The sequence below is a fragment of the Ahaetulla prasina genome, chromosome 14 (genome assembly GCF_028640845.1).
Source record: "Ahaetulla prasina isolate Xishuangbanna chromosome 14, ASM2864084v1, whole genome shotgun sequence".
Taxonomy (NCBI): Eukaryota; Metazoa; Chordata; class Lepidosauria; order Squamata; family Colubridae; genus Ahaetulla; species Ahaetulla prasina.
This window is the reverse complement of record NC_080552.1, coordinates 20,957,455-20,972,297: the sequence shown is the minus strand read 5'-3', so window position 1 is coordinate 20,972,297 and position 14,843 is coordinate 20,957,455. Positions and strand designations below refer to the sequence as shown.

Below are 14,843 nucleotides of genomic sequence, written 5' to 3'. Positions count from 1 at the left end.
ATCTCCATCCACCTCCATGTGAAGCAATTAGAAAGACTACCTTATTTTGGCAAAAACCATTTTTGTTGGATATCTCTAGAACAGGGGTCTCCAACCTTGGTCCCTTTAAGACTTGTGGACTTCAACTCCCAGAGTTCCTCAGCCAGCTTTGCTGGCTGAGGGACTTTGGGAGTTGAAGTCCACAAGTCTTAAAGGGACCAAGGTTGGAGACCCCTGGACTAGATGACCTCCAAGCTTTGCTGGCTGAGGGACTCTGGGAGTTGAAGTCCACAAGTCTTAAAGGGACCAAGGTTGGAGACCCCTGGACTAGATGACCTCCAAGCTTTGCTGGCTGAGGGACTTTGGGAGTTGAAGTCCACAAGTCTTAAAGGGACCAAGGTTGGAGACCCCTGCTCTAGAAGATCTTTGAAGACACTAATGAAAAACAAAAACCACAATGTCGGACCTTTAGGAAAACTCTTTATCAGCACAACAATTCAGGTATTTGAAGAAAAACCCTTAAGACTTAAGTCGCATCAAAGCACTGTGCTTATAACTTACATTTTTTAAAACAACAACAACAACAACCCACTCCTATTATTAAGAGGTAATATGAGAAAACATCATTAAGAAGATTAAGGTCCTTCAACTTAGAAAAGAACAGTTAAGGGAGGATTAGATGGGACATACAGCATGGAATAATTGTAAAGTGGATTAAAAGGTACATTTTAATTGAATTTTAATCTGTTACTTTTACATGAAGATGTTTTATTGCCGGTGAGGACATTTCTATAAACACTTCTTTAAGCAAAGTAGAGAAAACAGTTTTTTTTTCAAACGGTAAAACGTATGTCTTTGTTGTTAAGTCAAGCCCGCTGCATTCAGTGTTGAAGTGCCCTTTATTACATTATTTTAAGCAGCTAAGCAGCTGATCAATGGTTGAAAGGGGGGGGGGGGTATTAATTGACTAACAATCCACTCCAAAGAGTGTTTACTTGTAAGCAAGATGCATTGATTTGAATTGAGCCTGTATCTTCTCAGTCGATATATTCAGCATTGGGGTGTAACTGCTCCGCCTTTATGGCAATAAAACTAGGTCTAGTAAAGGTAAAATCACTTTGTCAAGAACCCTGACATAATGAAGGTATGGATTGAGTTGGGGGGGAAAAAAGCTTTGATCTCTTGATAGCTCTAATTTAGAAGCATGAATAGGGGAATTTCCAATTTGTCTTTGAATATTCGGGCTTTATTTATTTTTTTATTTTATTTATTTATTTTGTCACACAGTATATATAAACATAAACATGAAATAACTATACAATATATGAGCATATATATAAGCATGAGTGTGTAATATCTATATTAATTGGATATAACAAAAGGAAACAATGGGACAGGAACGGTAGGCACGCTTGTGCTCTTATGCACACCCCTTACAGACCTCTTAGGAATGGGGTGAGGTCAATAGTAGATAGTTTTTGGTTGAAGCTTAGGGGATTTTGGGAAGAGACCACAGAGTCAGGTAGTGCATTCCAGGTATTAACAACTCTGTAACTGAAGTCATATTTTCTGCAATCAAGATTGGAGCGGTTAACATTAAGCTTAAAACTATTATGTGCTTGTGTATTGTTGCAATTGAAGCTGAAGTAGTCTTTGACAGGAAGGACATTGTAATAGATGATTCTATGAATTAAACTCAGGTCATGTCTGAGATGTTTGGTACTGTAGGGGATGACCAGGCTGAGCTGGAAGGAGAGGTCAATTGCATCATAAGTCATGAGTCTCCGCGTACCCGCAAGAGATCTAAGTTCAGCCCATCTTGAATGCCTCCCTTATCTCCCTCTCATTTCCTTTAATGGCCAGTTGACCAGATTCTTGTAGACGGCTTTATTGCTTCTTGCAATAAATGATCATACTCGTTTGAACTGCATGAACCTCCTGATCTTGCTGGCGCTTGACAGGCATCCTGTAATGTCTGGTGGGTTAGGTCTACAAAAGGTTAGGTCCATCTGCGGAAAATAACAGTGATAACCGTGGCAAGGGACGGAACTGGTAAACTACATTCTTCCATATTGATTTTCTGGGAGTCTGGGAAATGACACTTGGACAGAGAAAGATTACTCGATTAATCACATGCTGGGCCAGATTCATGATTGATGATCTCTCTTTCTCTCCACTAGATTCACCTTGGAAAGTTCATCTCTCCAATATTGATCCCTCGTTGACCAGCATCACTGTGAGCGGGTTAACCCCAGCCCGTACCTACCAGTTTAGAGTCTGCGCTGTGAACCAAGTGGGTAAAGGGCAGTACAGCCTAGAAACCAGCAGGTACGCTCAAGTGACACCTTTTGATGAATGTCAGGTTGATTGAATTCCGTTGGGAATCAATGGTTTGTCCAATGAAAAGCAGTCCATTGATGTCTGTAGATACATTAGCCAAAAGGGCGTCGATTCAATCGATGTATCTTGGGTTTTCCTAGTCATTTGTTTCTCCAAACACCAAAAACTAATGGCTGGAAACTATTATGATCTGAATGGTGTGCCCATCTTTTGCTACTTCAACGTAGATCCAAGAGAAAGAGGCAATGGGTGTCGTGTCCCACCCCCACTCCGACGAACGAGTCAAGGAAGTCCGTAACAAACTTGGCAACGAAGCCTCCGCAGCGTGCCAAGTTCCTTCGAGGTTTATCAGGGCAGGCAGGAGTCCAAGTTGTGACTTCAGCAATAGGGTCCGATATCAGCAAACTAGATAAGACTTTGCTTGACTCAAAGTTGGAATGCCAAAAGCAGGTCCTTTATATAGGCTGTGGGGTGTGGCTCCATGACTCAGCATTTATCCAGGCCTGCCCCACCATTCCTTCTGCTGGCGTCGCCTCTCAGATCTCCGGAAGCGAGGGTCCATCCACCCTGAATTGTCTTCAGCTGGATCTGCTGTCAGCGTCTGGGAAAGGGAGTGGTCAGAGGGAGTAGGCCCGGGTAATTCTACCACCTGGCTGGCTTCCTGCTCTGAAGGCTGAGCCAAAGGAACACAGGCTGTATGAGTGAGGTTTATTGGGCTTCTCCTTTCACTCCTTGAATCCTCTCCGGGCATGGACCAGGGCCGGGGGCTGGAGTCATGACAGGCCATTCATCTTCATTATCAGACTCGGAGTCTGATAAAAGGCCCGGTTGGAGACGGGAGGGGCCCGGCTGTGGAGAGGAGGGAGGACGAGTCACAACAATGGGCATGTGAAAGAGAGAAGGTGTAAACACCAATTATGAAGCAAGAGAAAGGTAGCTACCTCCTTTGTCCATCTCTGGAGATTCCTCTCCAATATTTCTCCTAACCTTCTGAAGATCTTTTTTGAGAGATTAGGGGAAGATAAACATCCTGCTTCAATGCTCTAAATTCTCTCTGAACCTGGGTGGATTTTCAGGGAAGTTGGCTCTCTGAGCCTTCACGCGCCAACACCAGCTCAGAGTAAACAGAGAAATTACTTCAAATCTCTCTTAAATGACTTTAAATTTTATTTTATCATCTGCTTAGCTGCTCCAGCACATTAGTTGTTCCTACAGTAATCCCACTGGAGAAGCCATAAAAAAAAACAAAAACTCAGCTCGGCCACCTCTGATTAAAACTCGCTGGTGCTATTACTCAAAGCGGAAAGGAGCTTGGGATTTTGAACAGGGAGAAGTGGTGTGAACATCTCACCTCAGGTCAGGTTGAGTGGGGCAGAAGGAGCCAATTTGATCAGGATTACAAATTTGGAGGCAGCGTGTGACCTCATTCAAACTTGCCATCTTGATCAGGGCAAGGTGCCCACTTGAGATAGATGAAGAAACTGTTCCTTGTATTGCCCGCCTTAATTGCCTGATTTTTCTATTACATTGAGTTGTTACGGCTATTTTGAGCATGTCTACAGCAAGACAGCTCTGGCGCTTTCTAATTTAGCCTCTGTGAAGCAGAGGTGGGCTTCAGCAGGTTCTGACCAGATCTGGAGAACCGGTAGCGGAAATTTTGAGTAGTTCGGAGAACCGGTAGTAAAAATTTGGACTGGCCCCGCCCCCATCTATTCTCTTCCTCCCGACTCCCAGCTGATCGGGAGGGAATGGGGATTTTGCAGTAACTTTCCCCTGGATTGGGGAGGGAATGGAGATTTTACGGTATCCTTCCCTTGCCATGCCCACCAAGCCAAGCCACACCCACAAAACCAATAGTAAAAATTCTGACTGGCCCCACCCGCATCTATTCTCTGCCTCCCAAGTCCCAGTTGATCGGGAGGAAATGGGGATTTTGCAATAACCTTCCCCTGGAGTGGGACACACTTGTCACACCCACCAAGCCATGCCCAGCAAGCCACACCCACAGAACCGGTAGTAAAAAAATTTGGAAATCCACCATCGCTTTGAAGCAAATAGGATCTTTCTATTTTTAAGTAAAGGCATGAGTAAAGATCTGAGGCTGTCATTTTGCTTGATTTTTCTTCTGCCCAGATTGATGTTGCCGGAAGAACCTCCGAGTGCTGCGCCTAAAAACATCGTGGCCAGCGGACGGACCAATCAGTCCATCATGGTACAGTGGCAGCCACCTCCGGAAAGCGAGCATAACGGTGTTCTCCATGGCTACATCATAAGGTAAGAGGCCCGTGAGTGACCTGGAGAGACTGAGGCTGACATTAACTCCACTTGCGTATCGCACCGAACCTGAATTCCACCACTGCTCTGTAGCACCTTGAGGGGATTCTGAATCCCTAGTTATATTTGTCAAACCTCAGGGCTGAGAGGAATGGGAAGACCCCAAGCAAACCAACTGTCAGCTTTGGAAGCCATACTAGGTTGAAGGCTTCCACACGCTGTCCACTTTCTCCTCTGTGGGAAAGGAGGGGAGGAGGGTGGTAGTACAAGGGATGATTAGACAAAACAACATTCTTCCTGCTGATCAAGGTCAGGTTGGGTTCGCATCTGGAGAAGGAGTGGTTGGAGTGATGCTTTGACATGGGACGGTTGAGGATTGGAGCGTGTGACCGGCAGAGGGGTCATGAGGGTAAAGATCTTGGAGTTTGTATTACTGAGGGAGGAACTGGAATCCCCAGTTTCGGTTTTCCTCCAACTGTGCCAGTTTACCTATGTTAGTAAAAGAACTTTGAAAGATGTTGGCTTCGGAGTCTTTTCTGCAGGAGGGGTTTTCTGGAACGCTGACACCAACATTTCAAAGCTGGTCCTCTCCCTCTCCCCTTCCTTAGAAGGATTCATCACGAGATAGTTACTTAATTAACAATTAATTAGTGGAACGGCTTGCCTCCGGAAGTTGTGGTTGCTCCATCACTGGAATCCCAAGGGTGCTCTTTCAAGAGGCAACTGGACTTTCTGGTTTTTCTCTGAAGACATTTTACTTCTCATTCAAGAAGCTTCTTCAACTCTCTTGGAATGAGAAGCGAAACGTCTTCAGAGAAAAACCAGAAAGTCCAGTTGCCTCTTGAAAAAGCACCTTTGGGACAACCAGGACCTGGAGGAGTGAGAATCTCCACGGACCACTAGAGGTTTTCATGAATGGATTGGGCAACAATGTCGGCTGGCGGCCCCCAGGGGAAGGGCCTTCTCTGTGGGGGCTCCCACACTCTGGAACGAGCTTCCCCCGGGTTTACGCCAAATACCTGACCTTCGGACTTTCCGCCGCGAACTGAAGACACACCTTTTCATCCGCGTGGGGCTGGCTTGAATTGAATTTTAAATGTCAAATTTTTATTAATTTTAAATGGGGTTTTTAGTGTATGGTAAATTTTAAATTTTCAGGCTAATTTAAATAAGTTTTTTAAATTGCATTTTAAATTGTACTTTGTATTGTTTGTTTTATTTTGCCTGTACACCGCCCTGAGTCCTTCGGGAGAAGGGCGGTATAAAAATCAAATAAATAAATAAATAAATAAATCCGGAATTGTATAAGGTCTCCTGCTTGAGCAGCGGGTTGGACTACAAGACCTCTAAGGTCCCTTCCAGCCAGTGGTGGGATTCAGGCAGTTCGCACCACTTCGGGAGAACCGGTTGTTAACTTTCTGAGCAGTTTGGTGAACTGGTTGTTGGAAGAAATCATTAGGGTAGAGAACCTGTTGTTAAATTATTTGAATCCCACCACTGCTTCCAGCTCTATTATTCCATAGTCTGTGTTCTACTGTGGTGAAAGAACTCGTCATCTTTTGCCTGCTTTGGGTAAAGCAAAGACAAATTGACTTATTTTGGATGCAGTGTAAAGCAACAGAAGGACTAATCCTCTTAGTAGCCTGAACTGGCAAACTTTTAATCATTTATAGCGTCTTCAGAATTTTCCATCAACTTTTTCACTTCCAAGAAAGGCTTATTACTTCCGTGATTGTTAGCATTCTGCTTTCGGCATGCATCCTGGGGATAGCTTCATCACATCCACTTCTTCGTTTTAGGGGACCAAGTCTACGGAATAAACAAAGCGAGTGATTTAAAGCTGCAGCCTGATCAAATATAATATTTAAGAGTGGCAGAGAGGAGGAAGGAAGCAAATGGAAGTTGGACACTAAATCAACATTTTTATTAGACAGGCTTCTTCCTACAGCCGTAAACAACAGATACAAAAATTAAAAACGAATTTAAAAGACTATTTATTTATTTATTTATTTATTTATTTGATTTGATTTTTATACCGCCCTTCTCCCGAAGGACTCAGGGCGGTGTACAGGCATAATAAAACCGACAATACAATATACAAGTTTAAAATACGATTTAAAAAACTTATTTAAATTAGCCCAGTGATTAAAATTTACCATACTAAAAAACCCCGTTTAAAATTAATAAATTCAACATTAAAATCCCAATTTAAGCCAGCCCCGCGCGGATAAAAAGATGAGTCTTGAGTTCGCGACGAAATGTCCGAAGGTCAGGTATTTGGCGTAAACCCGGGGGAAGCTCGTTCCAGAGTGTGGGAGCCCCCACAGAGAAGGCCCTTCCCCTGGGGGCCGCCAGCCGACATTGTTTGGCGGACGGCACCCTGAGAAGTCCCTCTCTATGGGAGCGTACGGGTCGGTGGGAGGCGTGTGGTAACAGCACATTCGAAATTGGCTGAAAACTATAAAAAACCAGTAAAAACCCCCATTAAAAAATATTAGGCCAGTCCTACATGGTGGAATAAAAACATCTTCAGCTCGCGTCGGAATTCAAGACTTTCCCAAGAGTGACTTTGTCTGGACCTTCACAGGTTTACATTCTGTAGAACTCAACTGCCAAAATTCCCCAGCCAGCATGGGGAATTCTGGGAATTGAGGTCCATACATCCTAAATTCTTGGTTTAAGAAACACTGGTTTAGGGAATGGGGTCAATGTACTAGTTTTTAGGCTAGTAGCCCAACTAATGGTTTTCCTTTAATCGAAACTCTTTAACTGGTTGCAATCAAGAATTGTTTCTCTGTACAGATATCGCTTAGCAGGACTTCCTGGGGAGTATCAATACAAGAACATAACCAGTGCGGAGATAAACTACTGCTTGATCAAAGACCTCATCATCTGGACCCAGTATGAAATCCAGGTGGCGTCTTATAACGGAGCTGGTCTGGGAGCCTTTAGCAGGGCAGTCGCCGAATACACATTGCAAGGAGGTGAGTGGTTGTCTTCCAGATCTCCTTTTGGGGAGAGCTTTGAAATGGTCTCAGTGAGGAGTTCTAGGAGTATACTACAATGGAGTCTGTTTGCCTGTGTAGTAAGGTGTGTGTATGGAAGGGTGTGTGTTTCCCAGGGGTGGGCTTCAAAAAGTTTAGCAAGGGGTTTTCTGACCGATTGCTGGGTGGGTGTGGCCATGGTGGGCGTGGCCTAGCCAGCCTCCTGCACCACGGCGGGCTGCCATTTTTGCCTTCCCCAGCGCTGGAGGCTTTCCTCGAGCCTCCAGGAGGGGGAAAACAGCCTCCCCAGGCTCCGGAGGCCCTCTGGAGGCCAGAAACAGGCCCATTTCCAGCCTTCCCAAACTTCCAGTAGGCCTGTTTTTTGCTCTCCATGAGCCTTCGCCTGCGCCCTGCACTTACCTGCATCCAAAATGAGCTGCATGGGGACTCCTGGGAGGGGTGTGGCAGGGTGGTTGGAGCCAGCCAGGAGTGGGATTTGTGGGTTCTTCGAACTTCACAGAATCTTAGCTAGAGGTTCTCCTGAACCCCTGCGAACCCCCAACAGCCCACCCCTGGAAGGGTATTTCCCGGATGTAAGAAATGATTGTGGGTTTCCTTTGTAAAGGAGAAAATAAGAGAGAGCGTCTCCCAATCTAGAGGAAGTTACATGTAGATTGGGCCAGTTATGACTAATCATAAGAAAGTGAGATTGAGAGAAGTTTTCTTCTTCCATGTTGAAGCGAGGTCTAAAGTTACGTGATTTTAAATACGAGAGATTTGCCATGGGTGAAAATGTGTCGCGGGGGAAGGATAAGCTGTTGTCTAACATGAAGCACAAGAGGGTTTTGGACCGATCCATGGAAGCCCAAGCTGAGCAACAAAATCTCTGAAGTAGAAATTATAAAGGCAGAGACCATAAAGAGTCGCAAAGGTGGCAACTGGACCTTCTTGGTTTTTCATTTGAAATGTGAAAAGAATTGGAGAACCTTCTTGGATGAGAAGTGAAACATTTTTCAAAGAAAAAAAAAATTCAAGAAAATCCAGTGGCCTTTTTGGAAAAAGTACCTTTGGGACAACCGTGACTGAGATGATGGAGAATTTTCATAGAAAGACCACAAAGAGGCCCTTCAAGCCGGATGAAACTCCCTCTTTCCCCCAAGAGTAAGCCCTTGTTGATCTCGCCCCCATCGGTGACGTCATCCCATCACCGGATGGGCTGCTGTGGATGGGAGCCTGAGATAGGAACCTCCAGATGTTGCCTCCCGCTCAAACCTTCATTAAGTCTTCACCATCCAGATGCTCTCTTGATCGCCTGCATATTCATAAGCAGCCTGCCTCAGTTAAACTTTGATTCTCCCCGTTTCCCCATTGGCCTTCCAGTTAATGGCTCTCACCACGTTACCTTTCGGACTTTCTAATGCCACATTTTAGCAGGCAATGCAAGCGGTTGAGCCTCAACATAGCCCCAGATTAGTGAGCCTCATGTACGGAAGCACAGTGGGAAGCCCCTAGAGCAGTGTTGGTGAACCTTTGGTGTTCTCGCGTGCCGGCCTGTGTGCCAGAAGTGGCACGTGAAACTATCCTGTGCCGAATGCGCGGCCTCACCCGCTCCTCGTTGCGTTCCTGAACTCAAATGCGCGCCGGTCATCTGGCCGTCGTACATGCAATGTTGGTGACCCCGGAAGTGCGGCGGTCCATTGCGCATGCGTGCAACATCAACCTGAAAGGCCAGGTGCCGGCTTGCGGATGCGCGATGGACCGCCGCATTTCTGGGGTCCGCCGGCAAGGGCGTGTGATGGCCAGCTGACTGGCACGCATTTAAGCTCAGGAACGCAACGAGGAGCCGGTGAGGCTGCGCATTTGGTGCGGGACGGTTTTGCGTGCCACTTCTGGCATGCGTGCCATAGGTTCGCCAACACTACCCTAGAGTGCTAGCGTTGCTTTGAGGAAGCAAAACGCATTCCTCAAATTTTTCAGAAAACTCTTGAGAAGAACAAATTCTCAGGAAAGTTGTTCCGGGTTGGTTTGGAACGGCCTACATTGTGATAGAAAGAGGAATCTGCTTCTCTCGATGAACTGAGAGCGTGCATCATGATTGCTCAGATATAGAGATTTGGAGGTCAGGTGAAGTTGTTGTCCAAGTAATATGTCCCCAGAATCAGGGGTGGGCTTCAGATCCTTTAACAACGGGTTCACTGCCCTGTTGCTGGGGGGGGGCATGGCCATGGTGGGTGTGGCCTAGTCAGCCACCTGCACCATGGCAGGGGGGCTTTTTCACCCTCCCCAGGCTCCGGAGGCTTTCCTTGAGCCTCCGGGAGGGCGAAAACTGCTTCCCCCAAGGTCCGGAGGCCCTCCAGAGGCCAGAAATAGGCCCATTTCCAGACTTTCAGAACCTCCAGTAGGCCCAATTTTTGCCCTCCCAGACCCTCCGGGCGGCCCCTGCACTTAGTAGCAATGATGAACGGGCCGCGTGGAGACTCCTGGGAGGGAAGGGGCAGGGTGGGCGTGGCCAGCCAAGGGTGGCATTTGGGGGTTCGCCAAATCCCGATGGTCCTTGCCTAGAGGATTGCCCGAACCCCCAGGAGCCCACACCTGCCCAGAATGAATAATCCAAGGCATCCATATTCTTTGATGAGATGCTTTCTTACTTTCACCAAGACTGAGTAGTAGTTTTCCACCCATTCCTTCAGGTCCTTCTTCTCATCGATCCCTGAAAAAATGGGAAGTTTGGATCCTCCCCTTTAGCTTTCACAACACTTCAGCAAGAGGACAAGGGGACTGAAAGTTATAAGAGGTTACCTGAAGGGTACACGGCTTTAATGCTATTTTGAGAATTATCCCTAAGTTAATGGGAGTTAATATCCCATACCTTTTTCTGAAAGACTTCCTGGGAATGACAGGACCTCATTAGAAGTGGAATCATCAGGGGAGTCCAGAGAATCTTGTAAAGATGAATCGTACACGTTGTAACTCCAGGAATCAAATCAGCTTGCGGAATTAAAGTGATTAATGGTTTCTGTTACAATCCTCTTGTATAACCATAGCTCATCCCCCTTTTCATAACACAGGGACTAAGCGAGGATGGCAATTCCAGGGAGGAATCTCGATCACTTGTGGCATACAGATGGTCTTGACTTTTGTTTATTTATTTGTTCAAATGTATATTTCACAAATATAAATGAACTTTGAATATCAGATTGCATAGATAGCTCCCATCACAGAAAAAGTATGTTTTTCTAAAAAAAAAACCAACCCAACATACATTCATTTGAATATCTTATTGAGGATTTGTTCTCAGGTTTGGGTACTATGAGAACTGGCAGTCCAAATAGATGTATAAAATGTATTTTACCCTGTTCGGACCAGTTCAGAAGAACCGGATGTTAATTTTAATCTGGTTCACCAAACTGATTGTTCCAAGGACTGGCAGATCCCGCCCGCCCTGCCCCTCCCAGGAGTCTCCATGCGTCCAGTGGTGGGATTCAATTTCTCTGTTCTCTGCCCTCATGATTTCTTTCAACAATCAGTTCTCCAAACTGCTCAGAAAGTTAACAACCAGTTCTCCTGAAGTGGTGCGAACTAATAATAATAATTTAATTTCTATACCGCCCTTCTCCCGAAGGACTCAGCTGACTTACAGCCAGCTAAAAACAACAGTAAATAATACAATGTACAATTAAAACCAATTTTAAAAAAACCTATTCAATTTGGCCCATAATATAAAAATACATATAAAACCATATAAAACCCCATTAAAATTAATAATACTAATAGTATTATGCCAGTCCTGCTCGAAAGAATAAATACGTCTTCAGCTCACGGCGAAAGGTCCAGAGGTCCGAAAGTTGTCGAAGTCCTGGGGGAAGCTCATTCCAGAGGGTAGGTGCCCCCACAGAGAAGGCTCTCCCCCTGGGGGTCGCCAGCCGACATTGTTTGGCTGAATCCCACCACTGCATGCGTCCCATTTTGGATGCCAGGTAAGCGCGGGGCGTGCGCGGAGGCTCTGGGAGGGTGCAAAATGGGCCTACCGGAAGCCCAAAAACAAAGATAATTTTCGCCCTCCTGGAGGCTTTAGAGACTTTTCTGGAGCCGCCAGGAGGGCGAAAAACAGGCCTACCGGAAGTACCGGAAGTCCAAAAATGGGCCCATTTCCGACCTCTGGAGGGCCTCCAGTGCCTGGGGGAGGTCATTTTCATCTCCGGAGCCTGGGGAGGGTGAAAACGCCCCCCCGCCATGTTGCAGGAGGCGAGTAGGCCACGCCCCCATGCCCACGCCCACCCAGCAACCGGGCAGCGAACCGGTTGCTGAAATTTTTCAATCTCACCCCTGCATAAGACACTGTCTTGGTGTCTCTTTCCCTTCCCCGGTGTTCTTCTCCTGCCATTATTATCGAACCAAGCAAAGCACAACCCTTCATTTACGTTGTGAGAATTTCTTTTTTTTTTTTCTTCCCCTGGGATAATTAAGAGAAAGGATTCACCCATCATTATTAGCTATTCTGTTTTGGGGGGGGGGGAAGCTTGTCGGTGGAATAACAGCGGCCCAAGAACCATTCCATCTCTTGCTCCATCGGGGGAGGGATCCCCAGAAAATGAAAAATCACCCAATTAAGTTTCTTTTTTTTTTAGTCAGCCCCCCCTCCCTCCCAATATCGGGGACATAAATCACCAGTCTCTTTTTCCACACCAGAGTTACAACCTTTGCATTGTGTGTGGCCGTCAAGGGCTTAGTTTTCTTTTCTCTTTTCTTTTTTCTTTTTTGGACTTCCTTCTCCTCCGTTTCTGCCCCGCCCGTCTGCCTGCCGTTCCGCATGGTCGTCGTTCCTCCCTGCTGGTCCTGTGCAGTGCCCACCGCACCTCCTCAGAACGTCCAAGCGGAAGCGGTCAACTCCACCACCATCCAATTCTTCTGGAACCCGCCTCCGCAACAGTTCATCAACGGGATCAACCAAGGATACAAGGTTTGGATGAATCCGTGTTAGAAGCCGGTTCCCTTTGAGCTCAGGAAGCAAAAAGCCACCCCATAAACAGGGGTCTTGGGCCACGTTCAATGTCGAATTTATTTGTTTGTTTCTGTTGTGTCTGCGCCCCCCGAACCGGGCCCCCTGCCAGAAAGTGACTTGGAAAGTGAGGGGGAAGGACCATCAGGACTTAACTCGGGAGCACCGGCTTCCCTGGCTCAGCTCCAGGAGCCAGAGGCAGGTCAGGTGGAGGAGATAACGAGGCCTCTGTCCCCTGACTCTTCCCCCCCAGGCCACACCTCCAGACCCGGCTGATGGCAATCAGGCCTGGTTGGACCCTAGGTTTCGTAGGCAGGAGAGGCGGGAACAACAGAAGCAGGGGTGGGGCAGGCGTAGGAAGTGCTGAGTCATGGAGCCACACCCCACAGGATATAAAAGCAGCAAGGGCAGCTATACCTCTTCGTAGCAAGCAAATCAGCTGCTTAACTAGAGCTGAAGTACTGTTTGTTCCTGGTTGACTCATCAAGAGAGATAACAGAGACACTTGGCAGACGCTCGCTATTTTGCTGCCAGAGCTGATAGTGCCGGCTAATTAAGTCATCGCTCGGACTGAGGCGAGGGGGACAGAACAGTTTCTTTAATTTATTTGCTACTCATCTCATTTCGAAGCGATTCCGGGAGGCTTACAGCCTTCAAAGCAGGGGTGAAATGCTCCCAGTTCTGACCGGATCTAGCGATCCGGTAGCGATCGTGGCTGATGGTTCGGCGATCCGGTAGCGATGGTGGAGCAAAGCTCCACCCACCCAGCCGGGTGTCATTACTTCTTGTTTTAACCAGGAAGTAATGTGTTTTTTACCTTCTGCGCATGCGAAGGTCTGCACGTGCATGTGATGTGCGCGTGGGGCGTGTGCATTTCCGACCCGTTAAGGCAGGTTAGTAGATTTCACCCCAGCTTCAAAACATAAAACTATGAGATAAAGATTTCCCAAATGATTAAAAAAAAACAACACCAGTTACCATCAAGATAAAACGATGGTTAAAAACTGGTCTAATGCTGAACTTACAGCCATGCATTTAGCAAACATTCAGAGTTACCGTGGCAGTGAAAAAAAAGTGCCTTAGAACCGATCCTCCCACTTACGGTGGGAGCCGTGGTGGGCACAGTGGCTAAAGCGCAGTATTGCAGGCTGAGTCTGCCCACTGCCAAGAGTTCAATCCTGACCGTCCTTTCCATCCTTCTGAGGTCAGGAAAAAAAGAGGGACCCAGATCGCTGCCAAGCGTTTGTTAAGTGAAACACTGCAGGTGTTACGTCAGTAACACAGGTTGTGAAGTGAATCGAGCTTCCCCATTGACTTTACTGGTCAGAAAGTCACAAAAGGGGTTCAGGTGACCCCAGGACATTGCAACCATCATAAATACATGCCAGCTTTTTAATTTTGATCACGTGACCACCGAGGTGCTGCTACGGTTGTAAGTGTAGCAAACGGTCACAAGTCACATTTTTCCATGCCGCTGTAACTTGGAACCGTCACTAAATGAACTGGATTAAAATTTTATTGGGGTTATTTATATTTTTTTAGATTTTAAATTGTTTTAAATTTTTCGGCCACATCATAATATGTTCCTTTTAAATTTCTTTTAATTTGTATACAGTGTATTTTTACTTGGCTGTACACCGCCCTGAGTCCTTCGGGAGAAGGGTGGTATAAAAATCGAAATAAATAAATAAACTGTTTTAGCTGCCTTCCCTGGCTTTGAAACGAGGCTGCGTGGATAACAAGAAACGCAGTCCTGACCTAAAAGAGAAACGCAGCTCAATAAAAGAGCCCTCCCCTCCCCATTTCAGTTATTAGCGCCGACCTCTTTACAAAAGAAAGACCACCCCAAAAATGTCTGAATTTTCCTATATTGTTAGTCTGTTTCCAGAAGTTGTTTTTGTATTCAATTGTTGTTTAAATGGCAGTTCTCTTAGAAAACGTACAAAGTAAAATGTACACAGGTTGATTTTCACTTGTCAAGAGCTACTAAAATCTCTGCTTTTAACTGTCAAGGTTCTTTCTTTCTTTACCTTTTCATTCCTTGTTTTTTCATCTTTTTTTCCCCCTTCTTTTTTAAATATCTGAAGCAGCTGGGCAGATCGTATTTATTTCATAGCCTGGATTTTATTTATTTTAAAAAAAAACCACACTGTAATAGGGGCAGTTGTAGGGAGGACGTTTCTATCATATATTTATGTAGCACATAATTTGCGTAATGATTTATAAATTGCCACATTTCGTGCGTTTCCTTGCCTGGCTGGTGTCAC

At 46.1% G+C, this 14,843-nt stretch overlaps 1 protein-coding gene across 4 annotated transcripts in view; it reads left to right on the top strand.

The window, feature by feature from the left end:
• The window catches only part of SDK1 (sidekick cell adhesion molecule 1), a 503,056-nt gene that overhangs the window by 325,340 nt on the left and 162,873 nt on the right, over positions 1 to 14,843 (top strand). For all 4 annotated transcript variants that reach the window (XM_058157083.1, XM_058157082.1, XM_058157085.1 and 1 more), the window contains 4 exons: positions 2,160 to 2,307; positions 4,453 to 4,593; positions 7,396 to 7,577; positions 12,422 to 12,537. In XM_058157083.1, coding sequence (XP_058013066.1) covers positions 2,160 to 2,307; positions 4,453 to 4,593; positions 7,396 to 7,577; positions 12,422 to 12,537 — 587 coding nt within the window. The remainder of the gene's footprint in view (positions 1 to 2,159; positions 2,308 to 4,452; positions 4,594 to 7,395; positions 7,578 to 12,421; positions 12,538 to 14,843) is intronic.